Source organism: Podarcis liolepis (assembly GCF_965112155.1).
Source record: "Podarcis liolepis genome assembly, chromosome: 11".
NCBI lineage: Eukaryota > Metazoa > Chordata > Lepidosauria > Squamata > Lacertidae > Podarcis > Podarcis liolepis.
The window spans coordinates 20,317,894-20,332,919 of record NC_139565.1 but is presented as its reverse complement, the minus strand read 5'-3'; the positions used below and the strand labels follow the sequence as shown (position 1 = coordinate 20,332,919).

At 43.5% G+C, this 15,026-nt stretch overlaps 1 protein-coding gene across 1 annotated transcript in view; it reads left to right on the top strand.

The window, feature by feature from the left end:
• The window catches only part of HSD17B4 (hydroxysteroid 17-beta dehydrogenase 4), a 76,098-nt gene that overhangs the window by 22,512 nt on the left and 38,560 nt on the right, over nucleotides 1-15,026 (top strand). The window contains exons 9-13 of the mRNA XM_083464492.1: nucleotides 2,745-2,836; nucleotides 3,750-3,774; nucleotides 4,656-4,784; nucleotides 11,188-11,294; nucleotides 13,787-14,023. Of these exons, the coding sequence (XP_083320618.1) occupies nucleotides 2,745-2,836; nucleotides 3,750-3,774; nucleotides 4,656-4,784; nucleotides 11,188-11,294; nucleotides 13,787-14,023 (590 nt within the window). The remainder of the gene's footprint in view (nucleotides 1-2,744; nucleotides 2,837-3,749; nucleotides 3,775-4,655; nucleotides 4,785-11,187; nucleotides 11,295-13,786; nucleotides 14,024-15,026) is intronic.

Genomic DNA, 15,026 nt, shown 5'->3' with positions numbered 1-15,026 from the left:
GTTTCCAAGAAAAAAGATCAAAGGCAATTGTACTTCATCCAGCAGAGCTTTACTGCTACTGAAGGCAAATGAGCACAATGGTCACAAATCCAATACATTCAGGATTGGCAGAGTTCATAAAAATCCACTTGCAGCACTTAAAATAAAACTTACAATATTTATACAGTGGTACCTCAGGTTACATATGCTTCAGGTTACATATGCTTCAGGTTACAGACTCTGCTAACCCAGAAATCCTGCTTCAGGTTAAGAACTTTGCTTCAGGATGAGAACAGAAATCGTGCTCTAGCAGCACAGCGGCAGCAGGAGGCCCCATGATTCGCCATTCTTCCATCAGCCTGCTCGCCTGCCTGCCTGAAATCCCTATGACCAGGTGACTTGTTAAATACAAGACTCCATACGACACCTCCACAGGAATATTTAAATATATATATTTTTGGCAGGAAGTAAACTATTTACCTGATCTCCTGTAGTGAGATCCATGGCAGTAGCATCTGGTGGTCTGTTGGGTGGGTTCACCGTGACCTGGAAGTAAAGATAAATAAGCACTCTGCCCCTGTTCTTAGTGACATTTTATGTCTGGTTGTTTTGTATGTTACTCAGTTTTGAGACTCGTCTTTCTAAAGGAGCCAGGCACCACCAGCCAAAAGCGCTGAGACTAGTACTGCAAGCACAGATGTTCAAACGGAGTACAGTGGTACCTCAGGTTACATACGCTTCAGGTTATATACGCTTCAGGTTACAGACTCCGCTAACCCAGAAATCGTGCTTCAGGTTAAGAACTTTGCTTCAGGGTGAGAACAGAAATCGTGCTCCGGCAGCGTGGCGACAGCAGGAGGCCCCATTAGCTAAAGTGGTGCTTCAGGTTAAGAACAGTTTCAGGTTAAGAACGGACCTCCGGAACGAATTAAGTACTTAACCCGAGGTTCCACTGTAATAAGACTAAACCTTAACGCACAGCACAGAACACCAGAACAACGAGACGGAAAAGATAAAGTAAAGTGAAGGCCAGGCTCCTTCTGGCCTATTATAGCCAGCATGACCTTGACAGAAATATAACAGAACCAGTTTAAACCAGCTGTACTCAGCTTCCCAGAAGAAATAACCCAAACAAGAACCTTCTGCAAGATTCTCTCATGCAGAAAGAAACTTTCCAGAACACTCCTGAATTAAACGGAATAGGAAAGATCTCTGCACATCAGATCAATACTTTCTGTACTAAGAAATGCAAACTGACAAGGACAGCTGATGGGGAGGGTGCCAAATTTTGACCTAGCTTAGGGTGCCACAGCACCAAATTCCACCACTGAAAGTATGTATGTTAAACATGTTAGATGTATTTGCCAAGAGTGATGATGTTGCATCTCGTCACATTGCAAAAAGAAGAGCAAGAGGAGATTGCATGCCAGACTAACGCTGATATAGGCAAAGCTAATTTGGGAGGGGTTTGGGGTTTTTTTGCTCTTGGTGCGTGTGAACCAACGTTTCTTGAATTTGTCAGAAAACTTGATAAGCTACTTGCTCCTGCAACAACCATATTTCTTCTGTAGGCTTGTCTCACCATTTCCTGCCTCTGTGCAACATCTGTTCTTCCCATGGGTCTTTGTAAAATCCATGTGGTGTACGTAATAGTTAGGGTGTCAGACTAGGAACTGGGAAGGTGGGACTCAAATCGCCACTCAGCCATGAAGCTCACTGGGTGGCCTAGAACCAGTCACGTGACTCTCAGCCTTACCTACCTCACAGTGTTGTTCTGAAAATAAGGAGATGGGGAGAGCCATGTAAAGCTCTTTGGAGGAAAGGTGGAATGATACACTGAAATGTGTCCCAACTTCTATCTCTGTGCTATGATGCCTGGATGAAAACTCCATGCTGGGTGTTTTTGGACAGCAAGTTATCACTTGCAATGTTTTATTTTGTACACCGCATAACGCTCTTAAATTCTGAAGGCGAGAAGAGAGGCAGATTGGCTCCTAGTACGTTTTCGAGCACAACTCAAAGTGTTGGTGCTGACCTTTAAAGCCTTAAATGGCCTTGGCCCAGTATACCTGAAGGAGCGTCTCCACCCCCATCGTTCTGCCCAGACACTGAGGTCCAGCTTTGAAGGCCTTCTGGCAGTTCCCTCACTGCTAGAAGTGAGGCTACAGGGAACCAGGCAGAGGGACTTCTTGGTAGTGGCACCTGCCTTGTGGAACACCCTCCCTTCAGATGTCAAGGAAATAAAGAACTATCTGACTTTTAGAAGACATCTGAAGGCAGCCTTCTTTAGGGAAATTTTTAATGTTTGATGTTTTGTTGTATTTTTAATATTCTGTTGGGAGCCACCCAGAGAGGCTGGGGAATAAATAAATTATTATTATTATTATTATTATTATTATTATTATTATTATTATTAGTGCCTCCTTTCCCCAAGGAGATTACAGTCTAAAATTATGGGGAAGTGAGGAAGCGAAACAAGGATAACAAAGGACGAATGTGAGCATGCACTTACAAATATCAGTTATGCCTGGTATTTTATCTCTTTATATACAACCAGGATGGGGAAACTGTGGCCCTCTAGATGTGGTAGGACTCCAGCTCTTGTCAGCCATGGAGAATGGTTGAGGTTGATGGGAGTTGTAGTCCATCAGCAACCCGAGGACAACAGTTTTTCCATTCCTGGTGTGCAACGTCTGTTCTAGAGTGTATAGCATTTTTATTTTATTTTTGCAAACTTACGTTATTTTAAACTCCGTCTAACCTAGATATGCTGGATGCTTTCAAGCCAGAATATGTGGCTCCTCTGGTTCTTTGGCTTTGCCATGAAAGTTGTCAAGAGAATAGCGGACTGTTTGAGGTAATATCCCTGTATTATCCTTTCCCGGCAACAAATTGTTCACATGGTCAGCTGTGAATCTTTGAGAAATGAGAGTTAAAGTGAGGTACATGCGTGTGCAAATTAGGGTGAATAAGGTAATCGGTGGGGAGTGATACCTGAATTTACACTCCCAATATTGGGTTTGCCTACCCACTTAACAGCTTCCTTGAAGCTAGGAGAATAATATGCTAGGCTTAAAGATACACGTGAAAGAAACAAAATTCAGAAAAAATAAGGGCAATATTCAAGCAAGTTGTACTCAGAGTAGACCTACTGACATTAACAAACCTCACTTAGCCATGTTAATTAATTGCAGTGGGTGTACTCTGAGTAAATCTTAATTGAATACCACACAAAGAGTATATACTGTAGCTCTTTGACGTATTGGCTACATTCTGATTATACCTCAGCTTAATACATAGATAATGAATAAATATTTTGCTTGCCCGTTCAGCTCCCCAGTTCGTTCCTTCACAACAATCAAACCAAGAAGCCTCTTATTAACCATTGTTTCCTGTTCCATCAAAACCCGGGAAACTATGATTAGCTGCTATGAAACAAGCTAGGATGTTCAACCAAGGGTTGAAGCTGCTTTAATATTATGACTTGTTACAAAGTAGTAACCATAATTTCCCATTTCAGACAAAGCAGGCAATGATAGTTAATTAGAGGCTTCTTGATTAGATTAGCTGGGAGAGGAGGACTGAAGAGGTTGAGTGGGTGGGCAAAAGGCTCATATTCATATAATCTCCTTATTAAACCAAGATATGATCATCTGAATTGGGCTATTGTTGAAATAAAACATACTGCTCTCTCCAGTATGGCTTGAAGTACGGTTCTGTCACTGCTTGCTTTTTGAGGTTATATTAACTTTTAAAATTTTATATTGCAGGTCGGAGCTGGATGGATTGGAAAATGTAAGTGGTCTTGTACAATCTGGTCTAATACTTGCAAAAGAATCTGAATTTAATATGAAATGAAATCTTTATGTTGTCATAAAATAGAATATGGAAACTTCAATTTGTTGCCTATTAAGGGTAGTGGACCTTTATGCCGATAGGTTGGAATTATACAAAGGGGTATTTTTAGCCATTTTTAAACCACTTTAGCGGTATCACATTTTGGTAAGTAGCTGTGGATTGAACTCGCATTTATACTACAAAGGCATATAGTATTGTTTTTTATTATTATAATTATTTATTAGATTTGTATACCACCCGATACCCACAGGTCTCAGGGTGGTCCACAACACAAAATCACAATGCAAAAACACATAATACGCAATAAAAACAAAAACAAGAAAACCCAATAATCCCTCCAACATGTTTTCTAGCGGAGCAGTTTACTGTACATCCATGAAACAGTTCCTCAAAACTCCATCTCTGCACCCTTTATAGGTGTTTTATGGGCACTCCATATTATGTGGAGCTGCTTTTTGGTCACTGATGGCAAATGATAGTGTGTTTTTATCAGATCTTATTTGAAATTGAATAAGGTGCTTTTATCATTCTTACAACTACTGTTCTCTTTAAGCTTTCAAAATGATGCAAGCTGTGAATACAGATAAACAAATTGGCAAAAGGCCATATTCAATGAAGCTCTCTTCCTTAATGGTCTGAGCTAGAATTTCTGCTCTACGTGGGGGGTTTGAATTATGTAAAAATCAGGTTCTGTTCTTGGCAGGGAGCGATAATCTAGACTTTGGTTTTGGTGGGAAAGGCTACTACTTTCACAAGAAAGCAGTGGTCCTGCAGTTTCAACAGTTGATGGCTATCTCTTCCTATCGCTGTTTGCTTAGTACGCTGGGAGCGATCGCTCGGAGCCATTGTCAGACAGAAGAACCAGCCGATGACACCAGAGGAGGTGCAGAATAAATGGGAGATAATCTGTGACTTCAATAATGCCAACAAACCTCGAACTATCCAGGGTATGGGCACTTAAAATTCACTATATTTCTCAAATAATCGTGTGGTCGTCTTTTCATTGAAGAACCAATTTTATTATTTTTTTAAAAAAATAAACCACCCAGCTAAACATCATGGTACATGACTCATGTTGCACTTTTAGAAGTGTCAGGTCTTACCATAATGCATATTAAGGGAAAACATGAAACTCTATTTCTTTCCGAGGAGTTTTCTAGTCTTAGATATTTGACACTTGTGTTTGCGTTCTGATGAATTGGAGTAGTCTGGCAGTGAGACTCTTAGGAATTCAGTTTGTACTAGGGCTGAACAATGTATTGATATATTGTCCAAAACCGGTTTGAAGTCCATATTATGATATTGGTTTCATAATTTTTGACCTGGCAATATCTCGTGAATCATGGGGTTTGTGTGTATGTGTGCTATGCAAAAATTATGATGTGGGAAAAACTGTGACGCCAGCCAATGCTACATAGCTCCATCCTTATTTCAGGCATTGTGATATATCAGAATATTGAGATATTTAGCTGGTGATATATCACAATGTTGAAAACCAGATATTGCCCAACTTTAGTTTGCTCCTGTGATGAACAATTTGGTGGGGCTAAAATAATCAGATATGTCAATCTGAAGATATGGTACTCAGTAGAATTCTCCATTTCAGAGCATCTACTCTTGATTCTAGGAACTGAAAGCAGCAAAAGACAAATGAAACATTGTGCAAACTGTACAAGGCTAAGTCATACTTGGAAGAGACTTGATGGGCCTTTAGGTTTGTCAGAATCAGGAATGCTACCCTTTTTCAAGGGACTGTTCATACCTGATTCCAGGGAAGATGATTTTTGACGATATGTTTATGAGTGGCGGTCTAGTTGATCAAATCCTAGAAAGTTCAGGTTTTAGGTTTTACCCTTCAGTTGTGGACCATGTTGAAGTTTGCAACCCAAGTTATCTACTAATAGTGTGGTGGATCATGGCTACTAACTAAAAATAAAAAGTGGAGTTCTAGCTACACATCCCAGCCTCTCTCAAAAGAGCTTATTAATATGCCCCCTGCTACTGCTACAGCCTTAACAGATGATGCTAACACAGGGATGCCAACTACTAAAGACTAAGGGAAGAGCAGTTGGATAGATTTAGAAGGAGAGCAGGATGCTCTTGTCTCTTGATCCCTCGGTTAAGTCCAGTCAAAGGCAACTATGGGGTTGCGGCGCTCATCTCACTTTCAGGCCAAGGGAGCTGGCATTTGTCCATAGACAGCTTTCTGGGTCATGTGGCCAGCATGACTAAACCGCTTCTGGCTCAATGGGACACCATGACGGAAACCAGAGCGCACAGAAACGCCGTTTACCTTTCCGCCACAGCTTTAGCTATTTTTCTACTTGCACTGGCGTGCTTTCAAACTGTTAGGTTGGCAGGAGCTGGGGCAGAGCAATGGGAGCTCACCCCGTCGTGGGGTTTCGAACCGCCGACCTCCTGATCGGCAAGCCCAAGAGGCCCACAGTTTAGCCCACAGCGCCACCCGCGTCACAGCAGACACTGTCAGCCATACAAACACCTAGTCCAGCACCAGATTTCTTTTGCCAAGCACTCATTTCTCAAACTAGAGAAATCATCCCCACTTCTCTTCTCCATGCCAGTGAAGCTGGTCCCTAGATGTGGGAATCGGCCATAATGTTGTTACTATTTTCCATATGGGCTGAGTGGCTGATGGCTTGTACATAAAAATAATAATATAAGTATGTGTTGAATATTCTGATAGAATAAACTCCACTCAGAAGCTACTCTATTTTGCTTGCTGAAAGTTAAACTAGTTGTTAACATTCCAAGGGCATGCTCGATCCAGTGCGCTGTTACATTTTTCTGCTGGGTTAAGAATTCAGTTATGTTCTTGGCTGTGGTTTGGATGAGAACGTGCCTTTGATTAATCTCTCATCTGTGAGAATTAGCAGAGAGCCTGGTAAAATGCTGCTGATATCTGACATCCTTATTCATTTAATTTTTCAGTGGAACGACATTAGAAAATTTCCCTCGGTAAGAAAGCCCCTTTCCTTAGTGCCTCAAGGCACCGAACTGTTAAGTAAGGAAAACTAATTAGAGTATTCACATTTAAAAAAATGAAAGCTATGTTACTTTATATCTGCAAGTTCAAGCTGTCCCCAGAGATTTCATTAAAAACTATTACCAGCATTAATGTAAGTAATTTGACGCTGTGAAAAGCTATTATATACTAAACTATCATATATAATTATACAAAAAATGCCAATTAGTGTAATCATTTACCTATCATTTGCGAGAATAGCCTAGAATTAGAACCACAAAATGTGGCTTATAATGGGGTGTGTGGCTATTTAGATGCTGAGTGTGTAGGCCTGATTTTCATTTACCCCAGATTAAAAAGCACTGAAATTTGAGCTGTATCATTTTCAAAAAGTGATTTCTTCCTCTGTAATGATCTTACTCTAATTAGGCTTAGGACTTAGTCAAGGAAGGGCAAAACAAGAGGTTTTTTGTGTATCTTTGCTGGAGTTACAGCATATTTGCCTCCAAACATTATTAAAGAAGCTAATAATGAATTCTAAATTAATTTATGCTTGACCCCCCCACCATTTAGATTGAAGCTGATTCGATAGCCGGTCCTCTATTGACCTTCCAAATTTATCGAAGCAAAAAGTTTGGCCGGCAGTATGCTATGTTGGTTTGTGTGTGGCAAATGAAATTTTAAAACCCTTCTAGGCTCTGATGATCATCTAGCAGTTTCTGACAAGCCACTCAATGCATGTTCAGGCATTTGCCTAAATATGTGTAGCATTAAACTGGGTTAGGGGTAAAAGGTAAAGGTAAAGGACCCCTGACAGTTTAGTCTAGTCGCAGACGACTCTGGGGTTGTGGCGCTCATCTCTCTTTACTGGCCGTGGGAGCTGGCATTTGTCCACAGACAGTTTTTCCAGGACATGTGTCCAGCATGACTAAGCTGCTTCTGAAGAAACCACGCCGTTTACCTTCCCACCGGAGTGGTACCTATTTATCTACTTGCACTTTGATGTGCTTTCAAACTGCTAGGTTGGCAGGAGCTGGGACCGAGCAACGGGAGCTCACCCTGTCGTGGGGATTTGAACTGCCGACCTTCCGATCAGCAAGCTCTAGGCCCAGTGGTTTAGACCACAGTGCCACCCACGTCCCTAGGGATAGAGGTACACCCCCCCAAGTCCCACCCCGTGTGTCCAGCTGCTCTTCAGATCTTCACACAGTCAGCATGCAGGTCTGAAGGTTTTCAAGCATGTTTGAGCACTTCCAGAAACTTCCCTATCCAGGGTTCTCAGGGTTTCTTGTTGTGGGAAGAGATTCAAAGCATGTTTGAACCCTTTCAGACCTTTCTGCTAGTTGTGGGGGGGGGGGGCTAAAGTGTAGCTGGCATGCTTGGGGACATGGGGGGCAAGGCTTGCATGCCCCTCTGTTCTAGTCCTCGGTTTAATGGCCCGTCTTATTTCCTCATGAAGGGACCAGGCCCTTGGCAAGAAGAGGTCAACAGGGAACATTGTACACCTATCTTCCAAACACTGAGCATTGCTGTTGGTTGGGAGAAGGATGAGACACAGGGAGGGAGGCATGGCATGGGCAGGATTATTGGATTGGTGCTGCTACTGTGCTGGCACTGCTGCCCACCCTTTTCCCTGGCAGAGACGCTCAGTGTTCAGGAGGCTGGCAAAAGAAAGAGAGAAACGCGCACACACGCACACCTTTCAAGTTTATATATTTCACTAACTCTATACATTTCACTAATTTTACAATCATTTTGACATTTCAAAACTTGACTTCCTTCCCCCTCTTTCTGCGGTTTGGTGGTTTAGCCTCGTAACAGCTCCATGAGGGAGGTAGAGAGAAAGAGAAAATGCTAGGTGAGATTCAAACCACTATTCCCAAGGTATAGCTGTAGCCATCATACTGCATTGCTAGTTCTGCTGTATAGCTCCTTTTGAGAAGAACAGTGATTTAATACATACTTTAAATAATCATAATACAGTGGTGCCCCGCAAGACAAATGCCTCGCAAGACGGAAAACCTGCTAGACGAAAGGGTTTTCCGTTTTGGAGGTGCTTCGCAAAACGAATTTCCTATGGGCTTGCTTCGCAAGACGAAAATGTCTTGCGAGTTCCTGCGGGTTCCCCCTCCCTTTTCCCCAAGCCGCTAAGCCGCTTGTCAGCTGATCCGCTAAGCCGCTTGTCAGCTGATCCGCTGAGCCGCTTAACAGCTGATCCGCTAAGCTGCTTATCAGCTGATCCACTAAGCCGCTAAACCGCTTATCAGCTGATCCGCTAAGCCGCTAATGGGCTTGCTTCGCAAGACAAAAAAACCGCAAGACGAAGAGACTCGCAGAACGGATTATTTTCGTCTTGCGAGGCACCACTGTAATAATGCTCATTTCTGGCTTTTGCCTAATGCACCAGTAGTGCTTCTAACATAGTGAGTTTGGTTACTGTTTTTTTTTTACTTGTCAGACTGTTAATGCCCAGGCTTGATAACCGCCACAGGGCACTTAAGTTTCAGGCAATTCATGTAATCCAATTTCCTTAGCATCTTGGTTGGAGACACTGGAAGTGTGACCTTGCATAACACAAGTTCCGCAGCCTATTCAAGTGCTAAAATATCATTGCAAATCTAATGCTGGAGGTTGGGACTGGAGTTGAGTTTCCTATGCCAGACAGCAGAAGGTCAGCGCTCTGTGCTATTGCAGTTCTCCCCCCCCCCCGCCCCTTTTCTTCTTGTTTGTGTTCCCTGTGAGAATGAATATATAGCAGAAGATACTCCCAAGAAGCGGAGAAGGAAATTGCATACCAGACAATCGGTAGGCCTAGAGAAATAGAATAGGTGACAGATTGCTATTTGTACCAGAAGTCGTGCTTTTGAATAATACTAGAAGGAGTCATAGCTTACTGAGAGACCAAATGCTTGGCATCAAGAAAGCTGCAAGTTCAATCCTTGACATCTGCAGGTAGGGTTGGGAGAGACACCTGCCTGATCTTTTGAGGATTCACTGCCATTTAATGGAGATAACACAGGAAGAACAAGTTAGCAGATCACCGGTTGAAAGGATAATGAAAGGAATAAGGTAAAGGTAAAGGGACCCCTGACCATTAGGTCCAGTCGTGACCGACTCTGGGGTTGCGTTCTCATCTCGCTTTACTGGCCGAGGGAGCCGGCGTACAGCTTCCGGGTCATGTGGCCAGCATGACTAAGCTGCTTCTGGTGAACCAGAGCAGCACACAGAAATGTCGTTTACCTTCCCACTGGAGTGGTACCTATTTATCTACTTGCACTTTGAGGTGCTTTCGAACTGCTAGGTTGGCAGGAGCAGGGACTGAGCAACGGGAGCTCACCCCGTCATGGGGATTCGAACCGCCGACCTTCTGATCGGCAAGTCCTAGGCTCTGTGGTTTAACCCACAGCGCCACCCGCATCCCATCTTTGGTAGATACCTGACAATATAAAGAAGCAGTTCAGAGTGAATGCTTTCCTGCGTAACAAGGCTTCAGCATGTGGTAAAATTAACTCACCAGGGAGAATGCTATGTGAAAGCTTTATTTTCTTTCTGATATGCTCGTTTACAATATACAAGAAGAGAAGTGAAAAGTGCAATCCACCCGTCCCCCCAAACTGGCAGGCTAAAGTGGTACAGTTTAAAACTCTGCCACCTCCATCAAACAATTCATTTTGCCCAGTGCACAGAACAGCTCTCAGTTCTCATACTCAGCCTTCAAGTGTAGGCATGGAAGCTGTTTTGCACCTAACCTGGAAACAGGAACTGAGAAGAAAGAGCAAATTGCATCTCTCACATAGTGGATTTTTGAAGCGGTATTTACTGAGACCTTTAACAGACTCTGTAGGAAGTACAGTCGTAGCTTGGATCCCGAATGCCTTGCAAGTTGAACGTTTTGGCTCCCAAACACCGCAAGCCCAGAAGTGATTGTTCCGGTTTGCGAACATTCTTTGGAACCCAAACGTCCGATGGGGCTTCCGCGGCTTCTGATTGGCTGCCGGAACTTCCAGCAGCCAATCAGAAGCCGTGCTTTGGTTTCCGAACATTTTGGAAATTGAATGGATTTCCGGAATGGATTTGTTTGACTTCCAAGGTACGACTGTACTGGCAGGCACTGGAGCCCACAGACAGCATTGGGAACCTCTATAATTAATATGTGAGGGTTCACATTAACAAGTGCAATGTAAAGCATATGAATGGTTAGGAGGCACTGTGTTAACTTCAAGAGTAAGGGACTTCCCCAAAAGTGAGGTTGAAGTGTCATGTTAGCATTTTGTGACGGTTGTATTTTTGCTTGGAATGAAGCTGTGGAAAAACTTATTTTTGTGTGTGTGTGTGGTTTCAAAACCATTTCCCTTCTGTATTTCCAGAATCAGTCAGCATGCTGAATGATGTGTTAAGTCAAATAGAATCCCAAGATGTCTCCCCCAATCCCACAAGCTACAGTGCATCAGGATCCTCCACAGGCTTTGACCCTGTAAGTAAAAAATGCTTCTGCAAGGTACTTGGCTTGAAGATATTCCGTTGCCTGGAGCCAGAAAAAGCTACTGTGACACATGAATCGGAAGATGCAGTGTACTGTCTCAAAAGGTCAACTTTAAAATGTGAGCTGGAGAAGGCAGTGCTTTCCCCCACACTGTTCCCTTGTACACTATTCCATAGTGTAAAGTAACATTTATGAGAACTGATTAGACTAGAGAATTTGCTACTACTTCTCCGAAGAATCCAGACACTCTAGTTCTGCAGGTTTGCTAGTCAGGTGTAATTTCTCCAGGCATTCATTGGTCTGTAGGGCAAAGTAACATCTCTTTCAAAAAGTTAAAAATAAATGATGCCTCTGTTTCGTTTTGTACCGCAGCTGCTAAAATCTAGCATCACATTTCTCTTTAAGTGTGTGTGTGTGTGTGTGTGTGTGTGTGTGTGTGTTCAGCAAACATGCATTTTGAAAAGCTTGGCATAAATTGTGGACAAAGATATGTGCTACCTTAAGGTTATTTGTCCCTAATGGGCTACTGTCTCACTGGGGAAAGGGGAAGGCTGTAGCTCAGTGCATATGCTTTACATGCAGAAGATTGCAGTTTAATCTCCAGCATCTCCTGGTAGGACCTGGTATGTCCTGTCTCTGAAACCTTGGAGTGCTGCTGAGAGTCAAGTGTAGACAGTAGCAAGCTTGAAGGAGCAATGATCTGCATTGGTACAGTGGTACCTCGGGTTACATACGCTTCCGGTTATATACGCTTCAGGTTACAGACTCCGCTAACCCAGAAATATTACCTCAGGTTAAGAACTTTTCTTCAGGATGAGAACAGAAATCGTGCTCCAGCAGCGTGGCGGCAGCGGGAGGCCCCATTAGCTAAAGTGGTGCTTCAGGTTAAGAACAGTTTCAGGTTAAGAACGGACCTCCGGAACGAATTAAGTTCTTAACCCGAGGTACCACTGTATAAGGTAGCTTCCAATTTTTCTCCACAAAATATGACCATGGGGGGAAATGGAGTTTTGGATTTCCAGGCTAGCCACTGGCTCGAATGCAGCTTCCCTGAGTTCAGGGAAGGCTTGAATGGAGTAAAAGTGGGGTAGTGAAGGCAGTGTCCCCCCCCCAAAAAAACACCCCAAGGTAGCGTGGTGACAAAGACAAGCCACAGCGGTGTTCTCTGCTGCTCCTTGCCTTACCAGGCATGGTAAGACTTGGCCCTCTAGCTGTTTTGGGATTGCAATTCCTATCATCACCGACCACTGGTCCTGTTAGCTAGGGATGATGGGAGTTGTAGTCCCAAATGGCTGGAGGGCCAAGTTGGGCCATACCTGCCTTAGATGGAGTTGGAGGACCCTGTTTCAGGCAAGTGGAGTGGCACCGAGTTTTGAAATATCCTAGTTTTGCGATACCCTGGGGCCGTTGTAGTTTAGATGTAGAACAGTTGTCCTAAAAGAGAATCGGTACAAAATATTTAACTGGCACCCGGAAGGGATTATCTCTTCTCAATTTCCCATTACCATTTTGAAGATCAACTAAGAATGAGTTGCTGCGTTCTTGACTGGTATTCAGGTTGAGTATGTGTCCCTATATTCTATATACAAGAAAGGAGGAGCTAGATACATTTTCTCACACATCGTTTACCTTTTCCCAACTTTTGATACAGTGGTGTGAAGACTTTCCTCTTTCAGCTGACCTATTAATGGTTGAAATCAAATTTAGTACGTTTGTATGAGATTTTCACTCTGCATGGGATTGAGTAGGATTTTTTCCTTCCTATTTATATTTCAGCCATACATGGGAACCCATAAAACTTATTAGACTGTAAAACAAATGAGCATCTTATAAATTGGAAGCAGCGATGGGCGTCTTGTGGCACCCCTAGATGTTGGTGGATGTTCAACTCCCAACAGACCCAGTCAGCTTTGCCAGGGGTCAAAGATTATGGGAATTGTGGTTCCACCGCATCTAGAATGGCTACAGATTCCATCTCTAGTTAATACAGTGGTGCCTCGCAAGACGAAATTAATCCGTTCCGCGAGTCTCTTCGTCTTGCGGTTTTTTCGTCTTGCGAAAAAACGGCTATTAGCGGCTTAGCGGCTATTAACGGCTTAGCGGCTTTAAGAAAAAGGAAACAAACTCACAAGAACTTGCAAGACGTTTCGTCTTGCGAAGCAAGCCCATAGGGAAATTCGTCTTGCGGAACGACTCAAAAAACGGAAAACTCTTTCGTCTTGCGCGTTTTTCGTCTTGCGAGGCATTCGTCTTGCGAGGTACCACTGTACACGTTTGTGTTTTATTTTATTTTGTTTTTAGCGTGCATATGGCCTGAGAGAAAATCCAATGTCTTCACCTTTTATAACAGCTTTCTCTCTTTGCCTTGAGGTGCTTCTCATTCACCAAAGACTACTTGTTAATCACTCTGAGCTTGCTTTTGGTAGGAACGGAAGATCTAAATTAATAATACTAATGTGCGCTCCTGTTTTCAATACCCACAGTCGCAGAGCATTGGCCAGAAGTTGCCTACAATGTCTTATGAGTATAGTCATTTGCAGCCCATCTTGTATGCACTTGGCGTGGGCATGTCGACAAAAGATCCGGACCACCTGAAATTCCTGTTTGAAGGAAGCGAAGAGTTTTGCTGTCTTCCAAGCTTTGGAGTTATACCAGCTCAGGCCTCTATGCTCGATGGTGGATTGTCTAGCGTTCCAGGACTTAATATTGATTTTACTAAGGTGAGTGTGAGCCACAACAATTGAATTGATTTTATGTATCAGACTGTTAGCAAATGAAACAGCATGCATAGCAGATGCAGATTTAGCAACGGAGGGGGAAATTTTGGATACGCGAAAATCTAATGTATTCATCATCAGTAGTAAACATGGAGTCAATATAGCTTGGCTTTGAAATGAAGCAGTCTGTTTTGCCCTCATTTGCTGTTGCCCCAGATGATACATTCCGTTAAAACTTTGGACAGTGATGAAAACTAGAGCCTAGCAAGCGCAACCGACTGCAACACATGGCAAATTCCAAATGCGAGTGGTAAAGAAATACTCATGACCTCCTCAATATTTCAACATTACAATGTCAGTCACGATACAAAGGAGGAACAAAGAAACTGAAAATAATGTGCTATGCCTTTCACTTGCATCATGGTAGGGAACCTATCATCATTCCAGATTTTTCTGGGCTACATTTCCCCTCACCCCTCACAATTGGCCAGTCTGAATGGGGCTGAAAGGGAGTGTGACTCTAGCAGTATCTGGAGGGAGTGGGTGGTGCTGTGGTCTAAACCAGTGTTTCCCAACCTTGGGCCTCCAGCTGTTTTTGAACTACAATTCCCATCATCCCTGACCAGTGGTCTTGCTAGCTAGGGATGATGGGAGTTGTAGTCCAAAAACAGCTGGAGGCCCAAGGTTGGGAAATACTGGTCTAAACCACCAAGCCTCTTGGGCTTGCCGATCAGAAGGTCGGCGGTTCGAATCCCCACGACGGGCTGAGCTCCTGTTGCTCTGTCCCAGCTCCTGCCAACCTAGCAGTTTGAAAGCATGCCAGTGCAAGTAGATAAACAGGTACTGTTGTGGCAGGAAGGTAAATGGCGTTTCCCTGCACTCTGGCACTCGTCATGGTCTTCTGTTGCACCAAAGCTGTCCGTGGACAAACGCTGGCTCCCTCGGCCTGAAAGCGAGATGGGCACCGCAACACCATAGTCAAGTTTGACTGGACTTAACCACCCAG